Source organism: Salvelinus alpinus, chromosome 4, assembly GCF_045679555.1.
Source record: "Salvelinus alpinus chromosome 4, SLU_Salpinus.1, whole genome shotgun sequence".
Classification (NCBI taxonomy): Eukaryota; Metazoa; Chordata; class Actinopteri; order Salmoniformes; family Salmonidae; genus Salvelinus; species Salvelinus alpinus.
Genome location: NC_092089.1, coordinates 45991045 through 46007751, shown reverse-complemented (window position 1 = coordinate 46007751; position 16707 = coordinate 45991045). Strand labels below are relative to the sequence as shown.

Here is a 16707-nt window from a genome sequence, read left to right as displayed (position 1 = left end):
GAACCAATCTAAAAACTGAAATATATTCTCATGATATGCTTATGGTAACTATAAACGTTTCTCCCTAAACATGAATAAATACAGAGTAATACATGTTAAATAAATGCTACTTTCCCAAGTGATGAAAATGTTTGGCTCAATGCATTGGGCATCAGAATACGTTCATATGGAAGAGGTCTTCGACAGATCCTATGGAAATAATCCAACCTTCTGTCTTACCATTGTGTCTACTTTAGTGTGTGATTTAAGTTGTTATGAGTTCCTGCTTTCGACAGACAGGAAATGCCTCAATTGTTCATGTTATGTTTCTGAAAAGCATTGTATGTTTACACTGAAAAGCTTACTTGTACAATGCAATTGGTTTCTTCCAAATAATAGGTATTGTGATCTCAAAATTCCACATATACTAAGAGGAGGAAATCTTGAGGTTGCACTGGTGTTGGCACACCCTGTATTTGAGGTATACTTGCAGTCTTATTAATATTCAATGTGAAAAAGACGGGATTAAGCAGTCAAAAATTACTAAAAGCAAGACGTAGGAAAGCAACAAAAACATGCTATTGTGCCTAAAACTGTTACTAATTAATTACATTTCTCATCCTACATTGGCATAAATCCATATGCATTTTTAGAAGATATTAGACCAAAAATGGAATAATATTCAAATGAATCAAGGTTGCGTTATGGATAGTGCTGAATTCTATGAACTTACTAAACTGGCTTTTTTGTTTACTGTTGCAGTATTGACATTATTGCTTTTCATCCTAATGTACATAAAACCTGATTCATCCAAAAGGATCTAGGAATATTTTAGAACACATGTCTTTACATATTTGAGAGAATGTATCGGTATATGTCAGTGGAAACATCAATACAGCCCTGTATTCATCATTACAGTATGTGGTATTGTGGTATTCTTATCTATATATTTGACTTGATGAAATGCTTAAGTTTATTAGATCCATACATATAAGTAGCCTATCAATATATGTCTTTATGTTTAAGGATGAGGGGACATTATATATATATATATAAATCAAAGTGATCTTAAAATTCCATAAACAAACAAATTCAAAAGGATATTTTCACCTTGTAAAAATAATCAAAATCCCACTTATATAGCAGGCATTTGACTGGATGTAAATTACTGATATATATATATACACACAGATGCGCAGAATCCTTTCTCATAAAGCACAATGCAAATTTCTCCCACAGCCTCTAAAACAGTGAGACTCTCTAAAAAGCCCTCTACATTAAACCAGTGCAAACTCAACCAAGTCATCAGTACTGACTGAATGGATGAGAGGTCTCCCATAATACCACTACTACAAGGAATAACAATAATTATATTATAAAAACATGATAGGGAAACCTTATGTGCATGTTTTTCAAAATCTATGAAGAAATATTCACCATCAGTGGTCGGTTTGGTATTAATTATATGTGTTTTCTTACAATAAGGTGCTTTACTCTATATTTTAATGTAAAGGGTTTAAGAGGCTAATTTCCCAATTCCATTTAATCCCACCCAACCCGGTTGATTCACGTTCTTTTCTGACAAATAGTTACGTGAAAGTTTTTTTTAAGGGGCAATACTATTGAAGGCCTACTGTATGTCACTAAACTTTCATGCCAAAGTGAAAGCAATATTTATCTTTTAATACAAAATATTAAGGCTTAAAACAAAATAAAAAAAGAATAGAAAATACTATATTCAGTTAACAGCGTTATACTGCCTTGAAATTGTCATTGACAGTTCAGACCAAACCACTGTGCAGTTCTCCCCATTAATAAATAGTCAATTGATTTCTAAATATGTAATAAAATTTAGATACTCTGAAAGTACAGTTCTATTTCTTCACAGTCCATGGACAACAGGAGTGGTCTGCTGACAATAGAATGGGGGAAAGGGGGGCTCTGTTGCTGCCTAGACTAGGGACAACAGTCTATTGTAACTATTCATCATATTTTGATGGACAAAAGTTGAGCAAAAGAGTTCTCCTGAAAAAACAACTTAATAGAGCGATCTGATGCAGTGTTAGTGGGAGACCAGCTGAATCACCAGCATGTCCTTGTTCACCTGCCACCACCAGCAAACATGAGGCAGCAGCCTTCTAACTACCCCTCTCACAAAGACTAGATCTGCAGGTTCTCTTTTCTTTGGGAGCAGCCTTCTCTCTCTCCACCCCAAAAAGCCCCCCTCTTATCCTCCAACGGCTCTAATCCCCCCTCCCTCCCTCTGAAATCCCCAGGCTGGGGCTAAGGCAGAGGCAAAGGGTGTGTAATTTGATTCAGCATGAGTGGTGGCTAAATGGGGCGTTTCCTCCGCTTTCCTGTCAATTACAATCGTCTGATTTCATTCTGAAGGCCCAGTGCTAGCCTGCCATTGGCTAAGCCTGTGTGTCTGTGGTGAGTGGGCAGCTGCAGGATGTCCCATACAGACAGGAGATAAAGGGGGGCGGGGGTGCTCTCTATGGAAACTTCGATCTGCACTCGCTCTCTGTCACAAAGGCCTCCATCCAAATTGGGGGGGCGATGAACTCCAAGTGATCAGACTCCTCGTACTCTTAAATGATATATGTCTGCATGTTTTCATGCCCTTATCTTATTGAGAACACATGGAGACATCTAGTTCAGTGGGGCATTTCAAAGAATTGGATCTGTGTGTCAGAATTGTACACTAGGTAATTACTGTATCTACTGACACTGTAGATATCCTTTCTTTCTCCAAAGTCCCCTCACTCTCATTTCAGAGCTGGCAGCCTGTTCAGTTGGTCTCTTTCTTTCATATGCTGCTTTTTTCCTGAGTGTTGGGACAAAGGAGGCCCCTCTCCCCAGTAGGGATAGCTCAGAGCAGCAGAGAAGGAAAGAGGGAGGGGGATATGGAAGGAGGGGTCCCATTCGCCCAGCTGCACCCAGACTGGACCTTCTGTGCCTGTGACAGAGGGGTGGGGCGGTCAGCAGCCCACGCCGGGACTCTGTCTCACCCCCCATTCAGCACCAGGGTCGCCACACGGTCCGCACCTGGACCGGACAATTTGCCTAATTATCAATGAGTCTCTCCGGGCCGTGTCCGAGCACTCCGGGCCCACGCCACCGCTGGGCCCAGACAATACGCCCCACTCAGGGAGGCAATGCATTGTGGGTCAGCTGCAGTCATTACTACCTTCAACAGCCAACGATCGAACAGTAAGCGAGGGGGGGTAAGCCACTCCCAAAGAAAATAGAAAAAGAGGGGGCTATTAAACACCTGCTTCTGCACAGCTCTGATAATTATAGGCCTCTGAGCTAAAATACAAAGCTGCTGGACGGGGGTGGCGAGGGAGCGTTGTGGATGGTGGTACTGTATTCTAGGAGCTTTTCGCCCATTTAGGCACACTCTATTACCAATTCAGAGAACAGCTCAGTGTTTTCCTCAGCTTCTGTCCACTCTAATGGCTGACGCTCTAACTGCGCAAACCTCAGAGAGATGCCTGTCAAAAGTGGCTCTCATTTTTGTCCTACATCGTTCAGATAACAGCTAAATTACCACATAAGACAATAAAGTGGGTATAAGTTGGCTTTGAAACTAGTCCGTCGGGGAGACGGATCTCCCAAATTAGCCAACTGGATGAATTCCAAGGCTTTTGGCCTCACAAATTAAATCAGTGCTTAACACCGGCGAAAGAAACATGCTTTTCAAGTGCCACGAGGAACAGGCATCGCTGTAACTTTTCACCAAACTGCAGTGATATTTCAGCAATACAATGTGTTGCATTCATTCACCTCTTTGTGAAAAAGGAAATCTGTAAGACATATCTGCATAAAGAAAGGCGTTTGTCTGCTATTCTGTCCCATATTGTTACCATTCTAACAGGTGTTTAGGGAGGACTACCAGGTATAACAAAGAGCTTGTAAAGGGACACAAATGTCAGAAAGATGACAATGATGGAATAGTCTGTCCTTCGATTGGAACAAATTTAGACTTTCAATGACAATATCAAAGCTTGTTCCATTTTTTCGAGCCACATTGAGGGATTTACCTTTTCATCAGCTACGTTATTTTTCGGGATGATTGACAATCATTAATCTGACTATCCGAAACTAAGACGATTATAAGGTGCAATGAAAGATTCAATCTTTTTCCTTCTGTTTGATTTTGACTTCCCATATCATTCAGGTACAGATAAGATACCAGGGAGTTAAACTAAACCTCAATTATCACCTCCTTCCTTTTCTCCATATAAAACCACTTCATGGTAAAATAAATCTGAATCGTAAAATGTTCACGTTCCTACTACTCCGCCCATACTGTGATTCGTGAATGAAAAACAGCAGCAGTAAAAAAAACGGAAAAAATGCTAGGTACTATACTTTTCTTATAAACAAAACTTTTATAAAATATATATGTATATATATAAAAGAAAAAATTCAAAATATTTCTTATACTTTTTAGTAAAGCAAGCAGTGCCTTCTAAAATATCTGCTTGTTTGTTTTAACATTTTCTGAGAAAAGAAAAGTATAATAATAATCATAATAATAATAATAGTAAATAATTGTCGAACAAACACTGTGATAAAACGAATGATAAAAACTGACGTGGTGTTTTTTAGGAGAATATTCGGATAGCCTGAGAGACCAGGGTGTGGCACACCGGGCACTCTGGATGGTTGAGCTCACAGATGCGGATGGCACACTCCATGCAGAAGAGGTTGTGGCCGCAGGGCACCAGGGCGGCCGTCACTTTGCTCTCGAAGCAGGTCATGCAGTCCCGGAGGATGGCCGGTGGCGAGTCCGGTACAGGGAGGCGTCCAGGGAACCCCGCTCCCGAGGTTGGCTCGCTGTGGGCACGGCGGGCCTGGGCATGAGGAGAGCCAGACAGAATAGTGATGCTGGTGCCCGAGGAGTTGCCGTTGTTCCCTCCACAGGGGTCAGGAAGGCCTGGAGAGAGTCTGGTCAGGGGCAGGGGCAGGCCTCCAAAGCTCTTGGAGCGCTGCTGGGCATAGAAGGCCACCTGTTTTGGGTAGTCTGGGTCTCCCCAACTCTGGGTGCCCTCTGAGCCAAAGTAGGAGCAGGGCTTCTCTCCAGGGCTGTTGAAGTTGCCCTTGCTGTAGATTACCCCACCTCCTTCTCCTCCTCCAACCATGGCATCTGAGAAGTTCTGGCGGAAGCTGCTGGTCAACGGCTTGCGCTGGCCCCCCTGCAGACCCCACACCTGCTGCAGGCGGCTCTCCAGACCCCCGGAGCCTACTGGGCTGCCGCCATCCGGCCCCAAGCAGTCATTCTCGTTGTTGTGGTCATGCAGACCTCCCGTTCGGAATGCGATGTGCGCCTCGATCTCCTCACGGGCCCTCTCGGCGTTGCTAGGTGATCCCGTGATCTCGAAGACGGGGTCACGGTCTCGGCTAGGGGTGACGATGTAGGTGCAGGTTTGCTGTTGGATGCGTTTGATGGTGGAACCCTTGGGCCCCACCACCAGCCCCACCACGCGGTAGGGCACCCTCACCTGGATGGTGGTCTGGCCCGGCAGAGGCGCAGGCGGGGAACCGCTGAACGACACACCCAGCTTGTTGCGGGAAGCTCGGAGCATGGAGAAGTGCTCGGCGGCAGAGATGATCTCGCGCCGGGCCAGGGCCACATCCTCCTTTCGGCCCGTGATGAGAAACACCGGCTCCTCGCCCCTCACGGGAGTCTTGATGTAGGTGTTGGTCTTGGCCCGCAAGGCTTTGATCTTGCAACCTGCAGAAACAAAAGACAAAGTTTTTAAAAAGCCAAGGACACCATTTTTATTCAATTTTCTGATACACTCATCAAAGATGAGGAATTTGGAATAGCTAAGATTGTTACTACTACATGGTAATACAAAGCTATTTTTTATGTTTTTTTCTTCTTCTATGGAAACAAAGACAGAATTGATAGTTGACCTTTGACATACCTTTTTAAAAGATGGCAAATTTTAAGCTAAAATGCTCACAACTTCAGAGTTTTTAGACAGTCCAGCAATGGTCACTAGTCTTTATCCCCTTTACAACATTTTACAGTATTACACTTTTTTTCCCATTTCTGCCAAGATTATCATTACTAAGTCACATGTTTTCACATGGCATCAAGTCTCAATCTGCTGTACAATCTGAAATAATTGAAGATACTGTAGACCTCAAAGTATTTTTAGAACACCCCATTATTTGATTTCCTATATCTAACATTGCTAAACAGATGAGTTATTGTACACATTTCCAAAGGACATCAGAACTATTCTGTGCTATGGCTACAGTTATGGATGCATTCAACAGTGTTGCCACGAACAACCAGCCCCTCTCCTTGAACTGACAAGTCTGGTACCTCCGGCCCACACATACATCATTTTTGGGTCATTTATTGCAGTGCATATGTTCAGTTTTTGATCAGTGTGTAAAAGCTGACAATATTAAGTGCTTTTAGCGAGAGTCTAGATTTGAGAGAGTACAGGCTAATGCTATATCATGTCAAATTACCTTCGCCTCTAATACTGAGACGAGATAATAATACAAGAGGGGAATAAAAAAATTGTAATTGTAGAGTAGGGTGGTTAAGAGCACTTGAGGTCAAGAGGGATATGGTAAACACAGCCGTACAGTGTATATTACACCCAACAGGAAACGGCATGCAACGCACCACTACGGCAGCCTGTGGTGACATATACGCAGGTGTGCAGCTACCGTTCTCATTCTGAAATGCAAGTTTATGTTCCACCTCTAAGAATCCCTGAGTGTCTCCCCTTAGCAGTGTATTTAAGAGGCTTATGTATGTCTGTGGTCTGGTAACAATAACTAGCAATTTATTCAATGGTCAGGTCTCAGCTCGTTTTTCTGAGTAGCACTACAAATCACAGCACACCATTACATCAGTAGCCTAAATACGCTTTACTTCACTTACTTTATTAAATGTCGTTTTACCAGGGACAGTGCACATTAATCAACATTACTATAAAAGTGCCAGTTTTAGCCAGCCTACTTATTTTCAACTGCAGTCCCTGGGCAGGGACTTTAGCGGTGTGGATCAAATGTCTGAACACCTCTAACCAAGGGAGATGTGCTTCCCTAATGCTACTAAATAGCCCCACTTACTAGGGCACAAACTTCAGAAGCCTAGATGGCACTGACTGAGTGACTCAGTGACACTCTGAGGGCTGAAGAGTTCAAACTACAATTATTATTTATTTATTGAGGATGATGGCGGTGATGATATTAGTTGGGGTTCAAGCATGATGGTGTTAGATGGAACACTCAAGCTTTATAATATGTATGATAGTTATTTAATATATATGTATAATAATTATAACTCATGCAATAACCACAATGTTATTATATTAAACCATGTGTTAACTTAGGATAGATGTAAGGTTTTGTGATCCTTTGTAGCAGGAAGGTGAATGGGTATTTAAGTTGAGACCAATAGGTGACATAAAACGTAAAACTATGAACAGAGGAGACAAAGAAAAGTACTCCACTGGAACCTTTACAATTTCCTTCAGGCAAATGACAAAGATCATTCTAAATCATTCCACAACTGTATGTCATTTCTTTCACTTGGAGAGCATGCTTTCCAGTACTGTGTGCATTGTTAGTGGCGCATGCACAGCAAACCCACCCTTGACCTAAAGTCGTTATAATATAGCCCTAGACGACACAAAAGCATCCTCCGGCCGGATTCAGTTCAAATGACTTTGACAAAGGAGAAAATGATAACATTCGCCTCTCCAGGACGGGACATTAACTTGCCAGATTCACCAGGCAGTAGTCGTCCCTGGGAAGGAGGGCGTTGAATGTGAACTAACTAACGAGGCCCTGAATCAAAAAGAGCTCATCCCAAATCCCCCAAATCAGCACTTCTCAGTCAACACAAAGCCCTCTGCTGCACTTGTGCTCACTGGATCCACCCTCCGGCTGTCTTCAGTTACCCCATTAAAATGCGAAGCTTACACTTCAGAGTAATGAACAGGAGACGCACAGGAAGATGAGGGCACTTAACGGCACAACAAAAACCAGATCCCCACATCTGTAGAAAAAATGGAGTTGAAGCAAATGGTCTCTGCTGCCTTGGACCCAGTTGACATTTTAGGGACCTGTGGATTTGTGTAACCCCCAAAAACATGAATTAGGATCCACTAGCTGAATTGGTTCCCCCCCCCCCCCCCCCCCCCCATTAGGTAAGGGAGCGCTTGGTTTGGGTGTGACTCCCTTTTAATACCCAGTGCCTCTGACCCACCAACCATCCACCCATCCATTTATCCCTGCTTGTCTAACCAACCCCTCTGTATCGTTTGGACTCATCACAACAATAGGTGCAGTCAAACAAAACCACCATGTAGCACAAAGCAATAAGTTGCTGGTTCTGAGAGTCGTACAGGTTACAAGCAATCTGGAGAATCAATATATTACAGTCTGATAAATAGCCAATTTGAGTTGATCACAATAACAATATGGGCAATAGGTTTTAAAAAGGCAACATATTTTGTTATTATTTGTTCTTATTTTATATCAGAAAATAGAAGAACCACACAACATTCAACTCGACACGTTGGTCCAACTTCTGGCTGAGTCACGCTTCGATTCCTATGATCATCCCAAGTGTCTACTGGTAACACTGCCTAATAAGGTACCCCTCCCCTCACTTTCACACCTTTGTTTGACAGCTGCTGTCATTCAAGTTCATGTCGAGGTCTTCGATAATTACTCAATACACAGATATATCCATCTTAAATCTGTGAATTCACTTTTAAACTGCTCAAGAAAAGAGAATATAGAGAAACACACTTGCCATTGTCTAATTGTGTCACTGGGGCAGTCAGCAACAAAAAACAATTAACATAATTAGAATTTACGAAACCGAAAACAACAGCTTGAAAACATCAATCGTCACTCAAATACAAGTTCTATTCACAATAAAGAGAATAAATAATTTGTAAACATTTCAGGGCGAACGAGATTCCTCCGTTACCAGCAGCACGTTGCGTTTTTTTTTAACAGTCTCGCGCGTTCAGACGACAAAGGAAGCAAGTGCTATCCCTGCCTGAAGTGTGCGTCTGTGAGCTGACATTGATGGCTGGATGTAGAATAATGCGCCCATGAGGTAACGGTTACAGTCCTGCTTTGTGTCTCCCCACGTTTGAAATCCACTAGACAGACAATAGAACAGAGCCTAGTTGCAACAATGTTGCAGTTTCTGCCACTGTATGTTAACTTGAAACAGATTTGTTACCATGGCCAAAGAGTGGTAAGGAAGCCTGTGTAGAAGAATACAACAAAAAATAACACCACTCCCTTTTCTATATCAATAACACCAGCTAACGTAACAGTTATAGAGCATTATCAAAACACCCTACAAACTACAGGGACACACATTAAGCTCAGTACTGCAACATAACTTTCAATAGGAACATTTGGTTGGAATCTTTACCTTGTCTCCCCACTATTTCGGCCACATGTTCTGAGCTGGGCACGGGGACGCATTCTGTTATGTTGCAGCCTCGTCCTTTCGTCTCACTTGAAGAACCCTCGTACAGGACACATAACTTGTTCTTCCCTTGCAAAAGCCCTGTGTCACCAATACCTCCGCCAATATTATTGGTATGGTTGTGATGGTTATTGTTATTGTTACTCCGATCCTGTACTCCCGTTCCAGGAGCCCCGCCACCGTCCTCGCCTTCACCAAGCCCCAGTAGAGACAGCTGGCCCAGCGCGACCCTCAGGGCACGGGAGTCGTCTTCTTCCTCGTCGGGTGGCACTAGGAGACCTTCGCTTCCGAACCCGGAGCCGGCTAGATCCCCGCCGTAGCCCCCATTTTTCTCCATGATCCCTGCTAGAACCAGCAGGCTAGGCATGGCTAACAAAAGAGTGTGAGACAAAGACAGGGGAAAGAGACTGGAGAAACAGCACCCGTGCCGCCTCCCCGCCCCCTCCTCCTTCCAATTCTCCCTCTGCGCTAGTCCCTCCCATAGACCTGCCCCTCTCTCTGTCTGCTATAGGCCTACTTGCAATACAGTAGTCTCCCAGCTCTAGGCAAACGGGACACAAGGCCGTCTACACGGAGAGGGGCTAGGCGATGCATCACTCCACCCCGTCTGGTACACAGTCCCCTCCTTGCTGAGACAAACGAACCGCCCTCCCGTTATACCATTCCGTCTCAGGTTCCCAAGCCTGTGGCATCTCAGAAACCAACCCCCGCGTTTTTCCTCACGTATGGAAAAAAATAAAAAATATTCCCTCCACCTTTCCTTTGTCCATATCAGCCATGCGTTAGATCCAAGCAACGCTACTCATTCCCCATCCCTGCAATGCAAGACCGCAACGGTATTTTTACTGTAGGCTACTTACACAAGGATGCATGGGCTATAGTTTAATAATTCCCCCTCAATAAAATGTCAAAAGTGGATGCATTTAGGATTGTTTCCCGATTCAAGTTACTATTTGGGCACCAGAGCGTACTGTTTTGGTATATTGCCAATGTTGTATTATCTATGGTGGGACGCAGTAGCCTACTGAGGGATAGATTAACTTTGGATGGAGTTTATTTGTGAAATCTTAACGACTTCGTTCACTGTCTTGGGGAGGATTTGCGTTATTCTGTCTATCGAGAATGAAGGAGTTAAGTGACATATTTCGGGGTTCCGCCCACCCCACTCGTCGTGGGTTGCGGCAGGTCACCGCGTTGTTGTCTCGGGCGCCGTTGCGCATGGGGGCTGTAACGTAGGAGGAGGGGGTGAGGAGGAGAGGAGAAAGGGAGTTGTCAGACAGGCGTTGCAGACCCTGTGCAGCAGGGATCTTTAAAAAAAAAATGTCCTTACATATTTCCCGTAAGCAGAGCTCTTGCTTGCAGCATTTCTTGCCTGGCGCGAACAAAGAACCGCGTTTGCCTCGCGAAATCTACATACCAAAATGTCCTCTAGAGAAGCCACGCCTGGCGGCATGGTTGTATAATAACACAAAGACACATGTGCTTAGTAGTAATAATAATAATACAAATAATAGTACAATTGAATAATACAATCTATCTCCAGTGTTTTAAGTTAAAAGGTCTCCAATGTCTCATTTCACAAGTGAACAATACAAACTCTCAATAGTGAATTGGAGCGGAGCAGTAGTCTATCTCTAATGTAGCCTATAGTGCCTGTCGCGGGCTCAGTGTGGGTGCGCATGGCAGTGTTGTGGCAAACTGGGGGGCATCACTGCTTGCTCTCTTACCAACGACGATACGGTTCATTTGATCGGTAATTTACCGTTTCCATTACTTCTTACTGTGCACTTCGCATAAGCAATTATGTTATCTTGCTGTTTCTGGTGTCCTTCGAACTAACTGTGGAAACCTTGACGTTTGTCACCAAAGCCACCCTCAAATGGGTGATATGTTCAGCACTGACACAACTATAGTTAGCCTAACCGATTATGAATATCATCGGATGATCTGATGCTTTCTTTGTATTTGATGCTCTCTTTGTATTATTATAAGGGGATATGGTTTGGATGGACTTGTTTAACCAGATTATCTGAGGACTTGAACCCCACTGAGTGAGTTCAATTAATCACTTGTCACCATATACTGTATGTGGCCTTGTCATGCATTACACTACTGATAACAACAACAACTCTCCTTCATTTTGGGATGTGACAGACTGGGTATGTGATCAGACAGTCTGCCACTCATTTCATGGGCACAAATCCCTATACAATAACTATACCTAATAATGTGGTAATACAGCAGTAATACATGTTCATAATGAATGCTTAGCCTAATACGTTCATAAAAACACTAATTTATAACCATGATGATGTTTATGCCATAATTGTTTTTACAACCATTACAATTTGAGTATGTATGAAACTGAGAAACAATTACTCAATAAATCATTTTTACAGGGATAGTTCACATGAGTCAGTAAACGTTCCAGTGTTCACATTAATGTACTGTAAATGTGCCAGAGTCTGCAGATGAGCTAATGTTTTCATCCATAATCTCTGTAATTCATTTGTAAATAGTTAAATGAATCCTGTGTAAAGACATTTGATTGAAATCCCTCAACTTTCTCTTCTGGTCACATGAGACACTGACTGAGTCACTACAGATGAGTAGGCTATGTCATGTGTTGAAAGACACTGTCACAACAAAGGTCAGTTCAGGTGTACCTGTGCATAATCATAGTCTAGAGAGTCTAGACTCTGACACCTGCCCTGGGTGCTAATCAGAAAGGAGTGCTCTCCCAAGGCTGGCCCATGAGGAGAGGGGAACTAATATGTACAAAGGAATACAGGATTAAAAACCCTGTATTAGTCCACCTAACCCCAAGGCATCTATGACAACAACAGCACCAACAGCCTGATTGCTGGGGATGAATAAAGGACTGGGGGATGGAGTCTGTATCCCTCTAACTCAGCAGAGAGGCTTGAGGGCTGGGGAGAGTGTGAGGATGGGGAAGAGGCTTTGGGGCAGACGCTGGAGAAGGAACAGCTTCTCAGTGACACACAGAGCCAGTGTTGTCCAAGAGGTCATCTGCCTCCATTAATGGGGTCTGCAGGGAGCCCAAGGCCCAATCAATAAAGAGGACAGATCAGGGATAATCTTTCCCCCCCACCCCAGTCTGTCTGGATGTCTGGGGCTCCGGGTTATGGGCCTGTTTGTGATGATACTGTATTCCTTACTTAATTTCTCTCTATAAACCTACATTTAGGGACCCGGATCTGACCCCACCCCAGTACAAGTTTCACACAGTATGCCGCTAAAAGTTCAGACACAGCAGGCCTGGTTTACATCCAGATGTTATTACCTAGTAGTTTGAGTGTACAAACTCATCAGCTGTGCGTGTATGGAGGATGCTTGATAAAACCCAGAGTGCTGAGGTCATGTTACATGCCCACATAAAAAACTCTCAATGATCTTGACCATCTGGCTGTTTGATTATGCCTGTCTCCCTTCTGCACCCTCTGAAAGGGAAGCTGCATCTGTGGGGAGGTGCTTTGGTTTACTGTGCCACAGAGACAGACAACAATCTCTTTGTCCAACAACTCATGCAAACACCGTATCCACCTATGGACAGTGTCTGTCTTTCAAAGGGGACTTAATGGAGTGTAAATACATCTTTAAGAAACCCCCAAGGGGCATCCCTTTGATTTTCATGTCCAGATGTCCTTTCATGACATGTTTGGTGCCCCGCTGTCGCCTGAATGATGCTATGAGCACAATGGAGATGTTGGCCTGGCGCCAAATGCTGATGTCATACAGTGAACCAGCACATGTGGATGACGTAACTCCTCCTGCATATGATGTCACCATGTCATATCTTGCACTAATATCTCATTCTAAGCCGAATATAGCCTAAAATGCCCTGCATTGCATCAGCTTTGCGCAGACAAGACGGCAATAGAATCCTCTGTAAGAGGATCAGTTTAATATTGCAGATTATTTCACATAAACCATAATCAGTTAGCTTGACTTAGACAAACATGACACTTATCAATATGTTATTCACTTAAACCTGGTCCTTGCTGGTTTCATTTGCCTCTTTGACTTTATCCAATTGATTGTGTTTTTTCCCTGAACACTGTAGAAGTTGTCAATGAAACGGCAGCATTTTCTCAATGAACGGCAATCCATAAATACAGCCCCATAAAACTTCTTTGTGAGTGAGGCTGTTAATGTGTTTCTCTCACTACAAGGCAAGCTCCATTTACTGTATGTTAGGGAATGTGTTTGTAACAGGAGAGTGGTAGGATTGGTGTGACAAACATATCCACACCAAGGTTTATTCAACACCCTCTTTCGCTATTAAAGGCATGATCCTCCCCAACAACTCCCTGGACAGGCATACACTCACTCACTTTCTCTCTTGCATGCACTGACACACACACACACACACACACACACACACACACACACACACACACACACACACACACACACACACACACACACACACACACACACACACACACACACACACACACACACACACACACACACACACACACACACACACACACACACACACACACACACACACACACACACACACACACACACACACACACACACACACACACACACACACACACACACACACACACACACACACAGGCTTATGGAGATTGGGAAAACTGGTCTCAGCTGGGAATATGAGTCAGGTGGCTATGACTTCATCGCTTTTCTTGGGTATTAGGTCATCCCCCCCTCTCTCTCTTAGCAAACTGATCACATCAATGCTCAGCAGGTAGTGACACACCTAGTGATGAGTACGGTTCAACTCACCTCATGTTTTCCGCTCTCTAATGATATCACCCATAAGAGACTGAAGTCAGATTTGTATCAAATATGGCCTATAATTAATTACAATATGTGTAAAATTGTTTTCCTTTCAAAAAACAGTAATGAAGTATGTTAAAAAGCTTTTCTGTGTTTTTTGTATACATATTTTTTTCACTGGCTCTATGCACACTCACTAGACTCTACCGACACACTCACACATACTACACTGACACTCCAACACACACGCACACACACACACACACACACACACACACACACACACACACACACACACACACACACACACACACACACACACACACACACACACACACACACACACACACACACACACACACACACACACACACACACACACATGCATGCATATTGACGCCAAACACACACACTCACACAGACAGTCTTTTATACCCTTTCACACTCTTCACATGCGCTGCTGCTACTCTGTTTATTATCTATCCTGATTGCCTATTCACTTTTCTCCCTACCTACATGTACATATTACCTCAATTAACTCAACTACCTCATACCCCTGCACATTGACTCGGTACCGGTACTCCTTGTATATAGCCTCGTTATTGTTATTTTATTGTGTTACTATTTTCCTTGTTTTATTTAGCACATTTTTATTTTATTATTATTTAAACATTTTTCTTACTTTTAACTCTGCATTGTTGGGAAAGGGCTCGTAAATAAGCATTTCACAGTAAAGTCTACACGTGTTGTATTCGGCTCTTGTGACAAATACAATTTGATTAGATTTGGAATGTTTCGGGAGTACCTCAACAACAGAATGGTGTGGGCATATACTGACCATAAAAAATATTAATGACAGTAGACCGCTGATTGGCCAGCTCATCCTCCTCAGGAGGATGACATCATCCTCTATGAGGAACTAGCAAGCATTTTTTGAAATTGTCACGTTCCTGACCTGTTTTCTGTTGTTTTGTATGTGTGTGATGGTCAGGGCGTGAGTTTTGGGTGGGCAGTCTATGTTTGCTGTTTCTATGTTGGTTTTGGGTTGCCTGGTATGGCTCTTAATTAGAGGCAGGTGTTTTGCGTTTTCCTCTAATTGAGAGTCATATTAAGGTAGGTTGTTCTCACTGTTTGTTTGTGGGTGATTGTCGCTGTGTCTGTGTTTGTTGCACCACACGGTACTGTCTCGTCTCGTCTCGTTCATTCGGTCGTTCCTGTTCATGTGTTCTTCGTTTCATGTAAGTTCGTAGTTTAGGTCTGTCTAGTTCGTTTTGTTATTTTGTATATTTAGTCAAGTGTATTTCGTGTCTGTCTTCGTCTTACAATAAAGTCATTATGTATTCATCACCCGCTGCGCCTTGGTCTACTCACTCACCGAAAGAGAGCCGTTACAGAATCACCCACCAAACCCAGATCAAGCAGCGGGTTAACGGACAGCCACGACAGCAGCAGTGGGAAAAGGAGGATTGGACATGGGAAGAGATCCTGGACGGTAAAGGACCCTGGGCAGAGCCAGTGGAGTGTCGCCGCCCCAAAGCGGAGCTGGAGGCAGCGAAAGCGGAGAGGCGACGTTATGAGGAGGCAGCACGGAAGCAAGGCTGGAAGCCCGCAAGTACTACCCTAAAATTTCTTGGGGGGGGGCTAAGAGGTAGTGGGCCGAGGGCAGGTAGGAGACCTGCGCCCACTTCCCAGGCTAACCGTGGAGAGCAGGAGTACGGGCAGACGCCGTGTTACGCAGTAGAGCGCACGGTGTCTCCTGTACGTGTGCATAGCCCAGTGCGGGTTATTCCACCTCCCCGCACTGGTAGGGCTAGATTGAGCATTGAGCCAAGTGCCATGAGGCCGGCTCTACATATCTGGCCACCAGTACGTCTCCTTGGGCCGGCTTACATGGCACCAGCCTTACGCATGGTGTCCCCGGTTCGCCTACATAGCCCGGTGCGGGTTATTCCACCTCCCCGCACTGGTCGGGCGACGGGGAGCATTCAGCCAGGTAAGGTTGGGCAGGCTCGGTGCTCAAGGGAGCCAGTACGCCTACACGGTCCGGTATTTCCGGCGCTACCTCCTCGCCCCAGCCCAGTACCACCAGTTCCGGCACCACGCACTAAGCCACCTGTGCGTCTCCAGAGCCCTGTTCCTCCTCCACGCACTCTCCCTATGGTGCGTGTCTCCAGCCCAGTGCCTCCAGTTCCGGCACCACGCACTAAGCCATCTGTGCGTCTCCAGAGCCCTGTACGCACTGTTCCTTCTCCCCGCACTCGCCCTGAGGTGCGTGCCCTCAGCCCGGTACCTCCAGTTCCGGTACCACGCACCAGGCCTATAGTGCGCTTCGAGAGGTCAGTGTGCCCTGTCCCTGCTCCCCGCACTAGCCTTGAAGTGCGTGCCGTCATCCCGGTACCTCCAGTTCCGGCACCACGCACCAGGCCTACTGTGCACCTCAGCAGGGCAGAGTC

At 44.5% G+C, this 16707-nt stretch overlaps 1 protein-coding gene across 1 annotated transcript; it reads right to left on the bottom strand.

Moving 5' to 3' along the window:
* Positions 1-4457: 4457 nt before the first annotated feature.
* LOC139573720 (RNA-binding protein MEX3A-like) lies at positions 4458-9927 on the bottom strand. The gene is made up of 2 exons (XM_071397506.1): positions 9422-9927; positions 4458-5722 (listed from the first exon to the last, which is right to left on the bottom strand). The coding sequence occupies exons 1-2, from the start codon at positions 9843-9845 to the stop codon at positions 4593-4595; spliced, it is 1554 nt and encodes a 517-aa protein (XP_071253607.1). The 5' UTR covers positions 9846-9927; the 3' UTR covers positions 4458-4592.
* Positions 9928-16707: the final 6780 nt, after the last annotated feature.

Bases quoted from the DNA above. Each gene is read 5' to 3' on its own strand.
- LOC139573720 (XM_071397506.1), bottom strand. From the start codon at position 9,845: ATGCCTAGCCTGCTGGTTCTAGCAGGGATCATGGAGAAAAATGGGGGC. The intron at 5,723-9,421 runs GTAAAGATTCCA...TTGTTTCTGCAG, and splicing joins CGAAATAGTGGGGAGACAAG to GTTGCAAGATCAAAGCCTTG.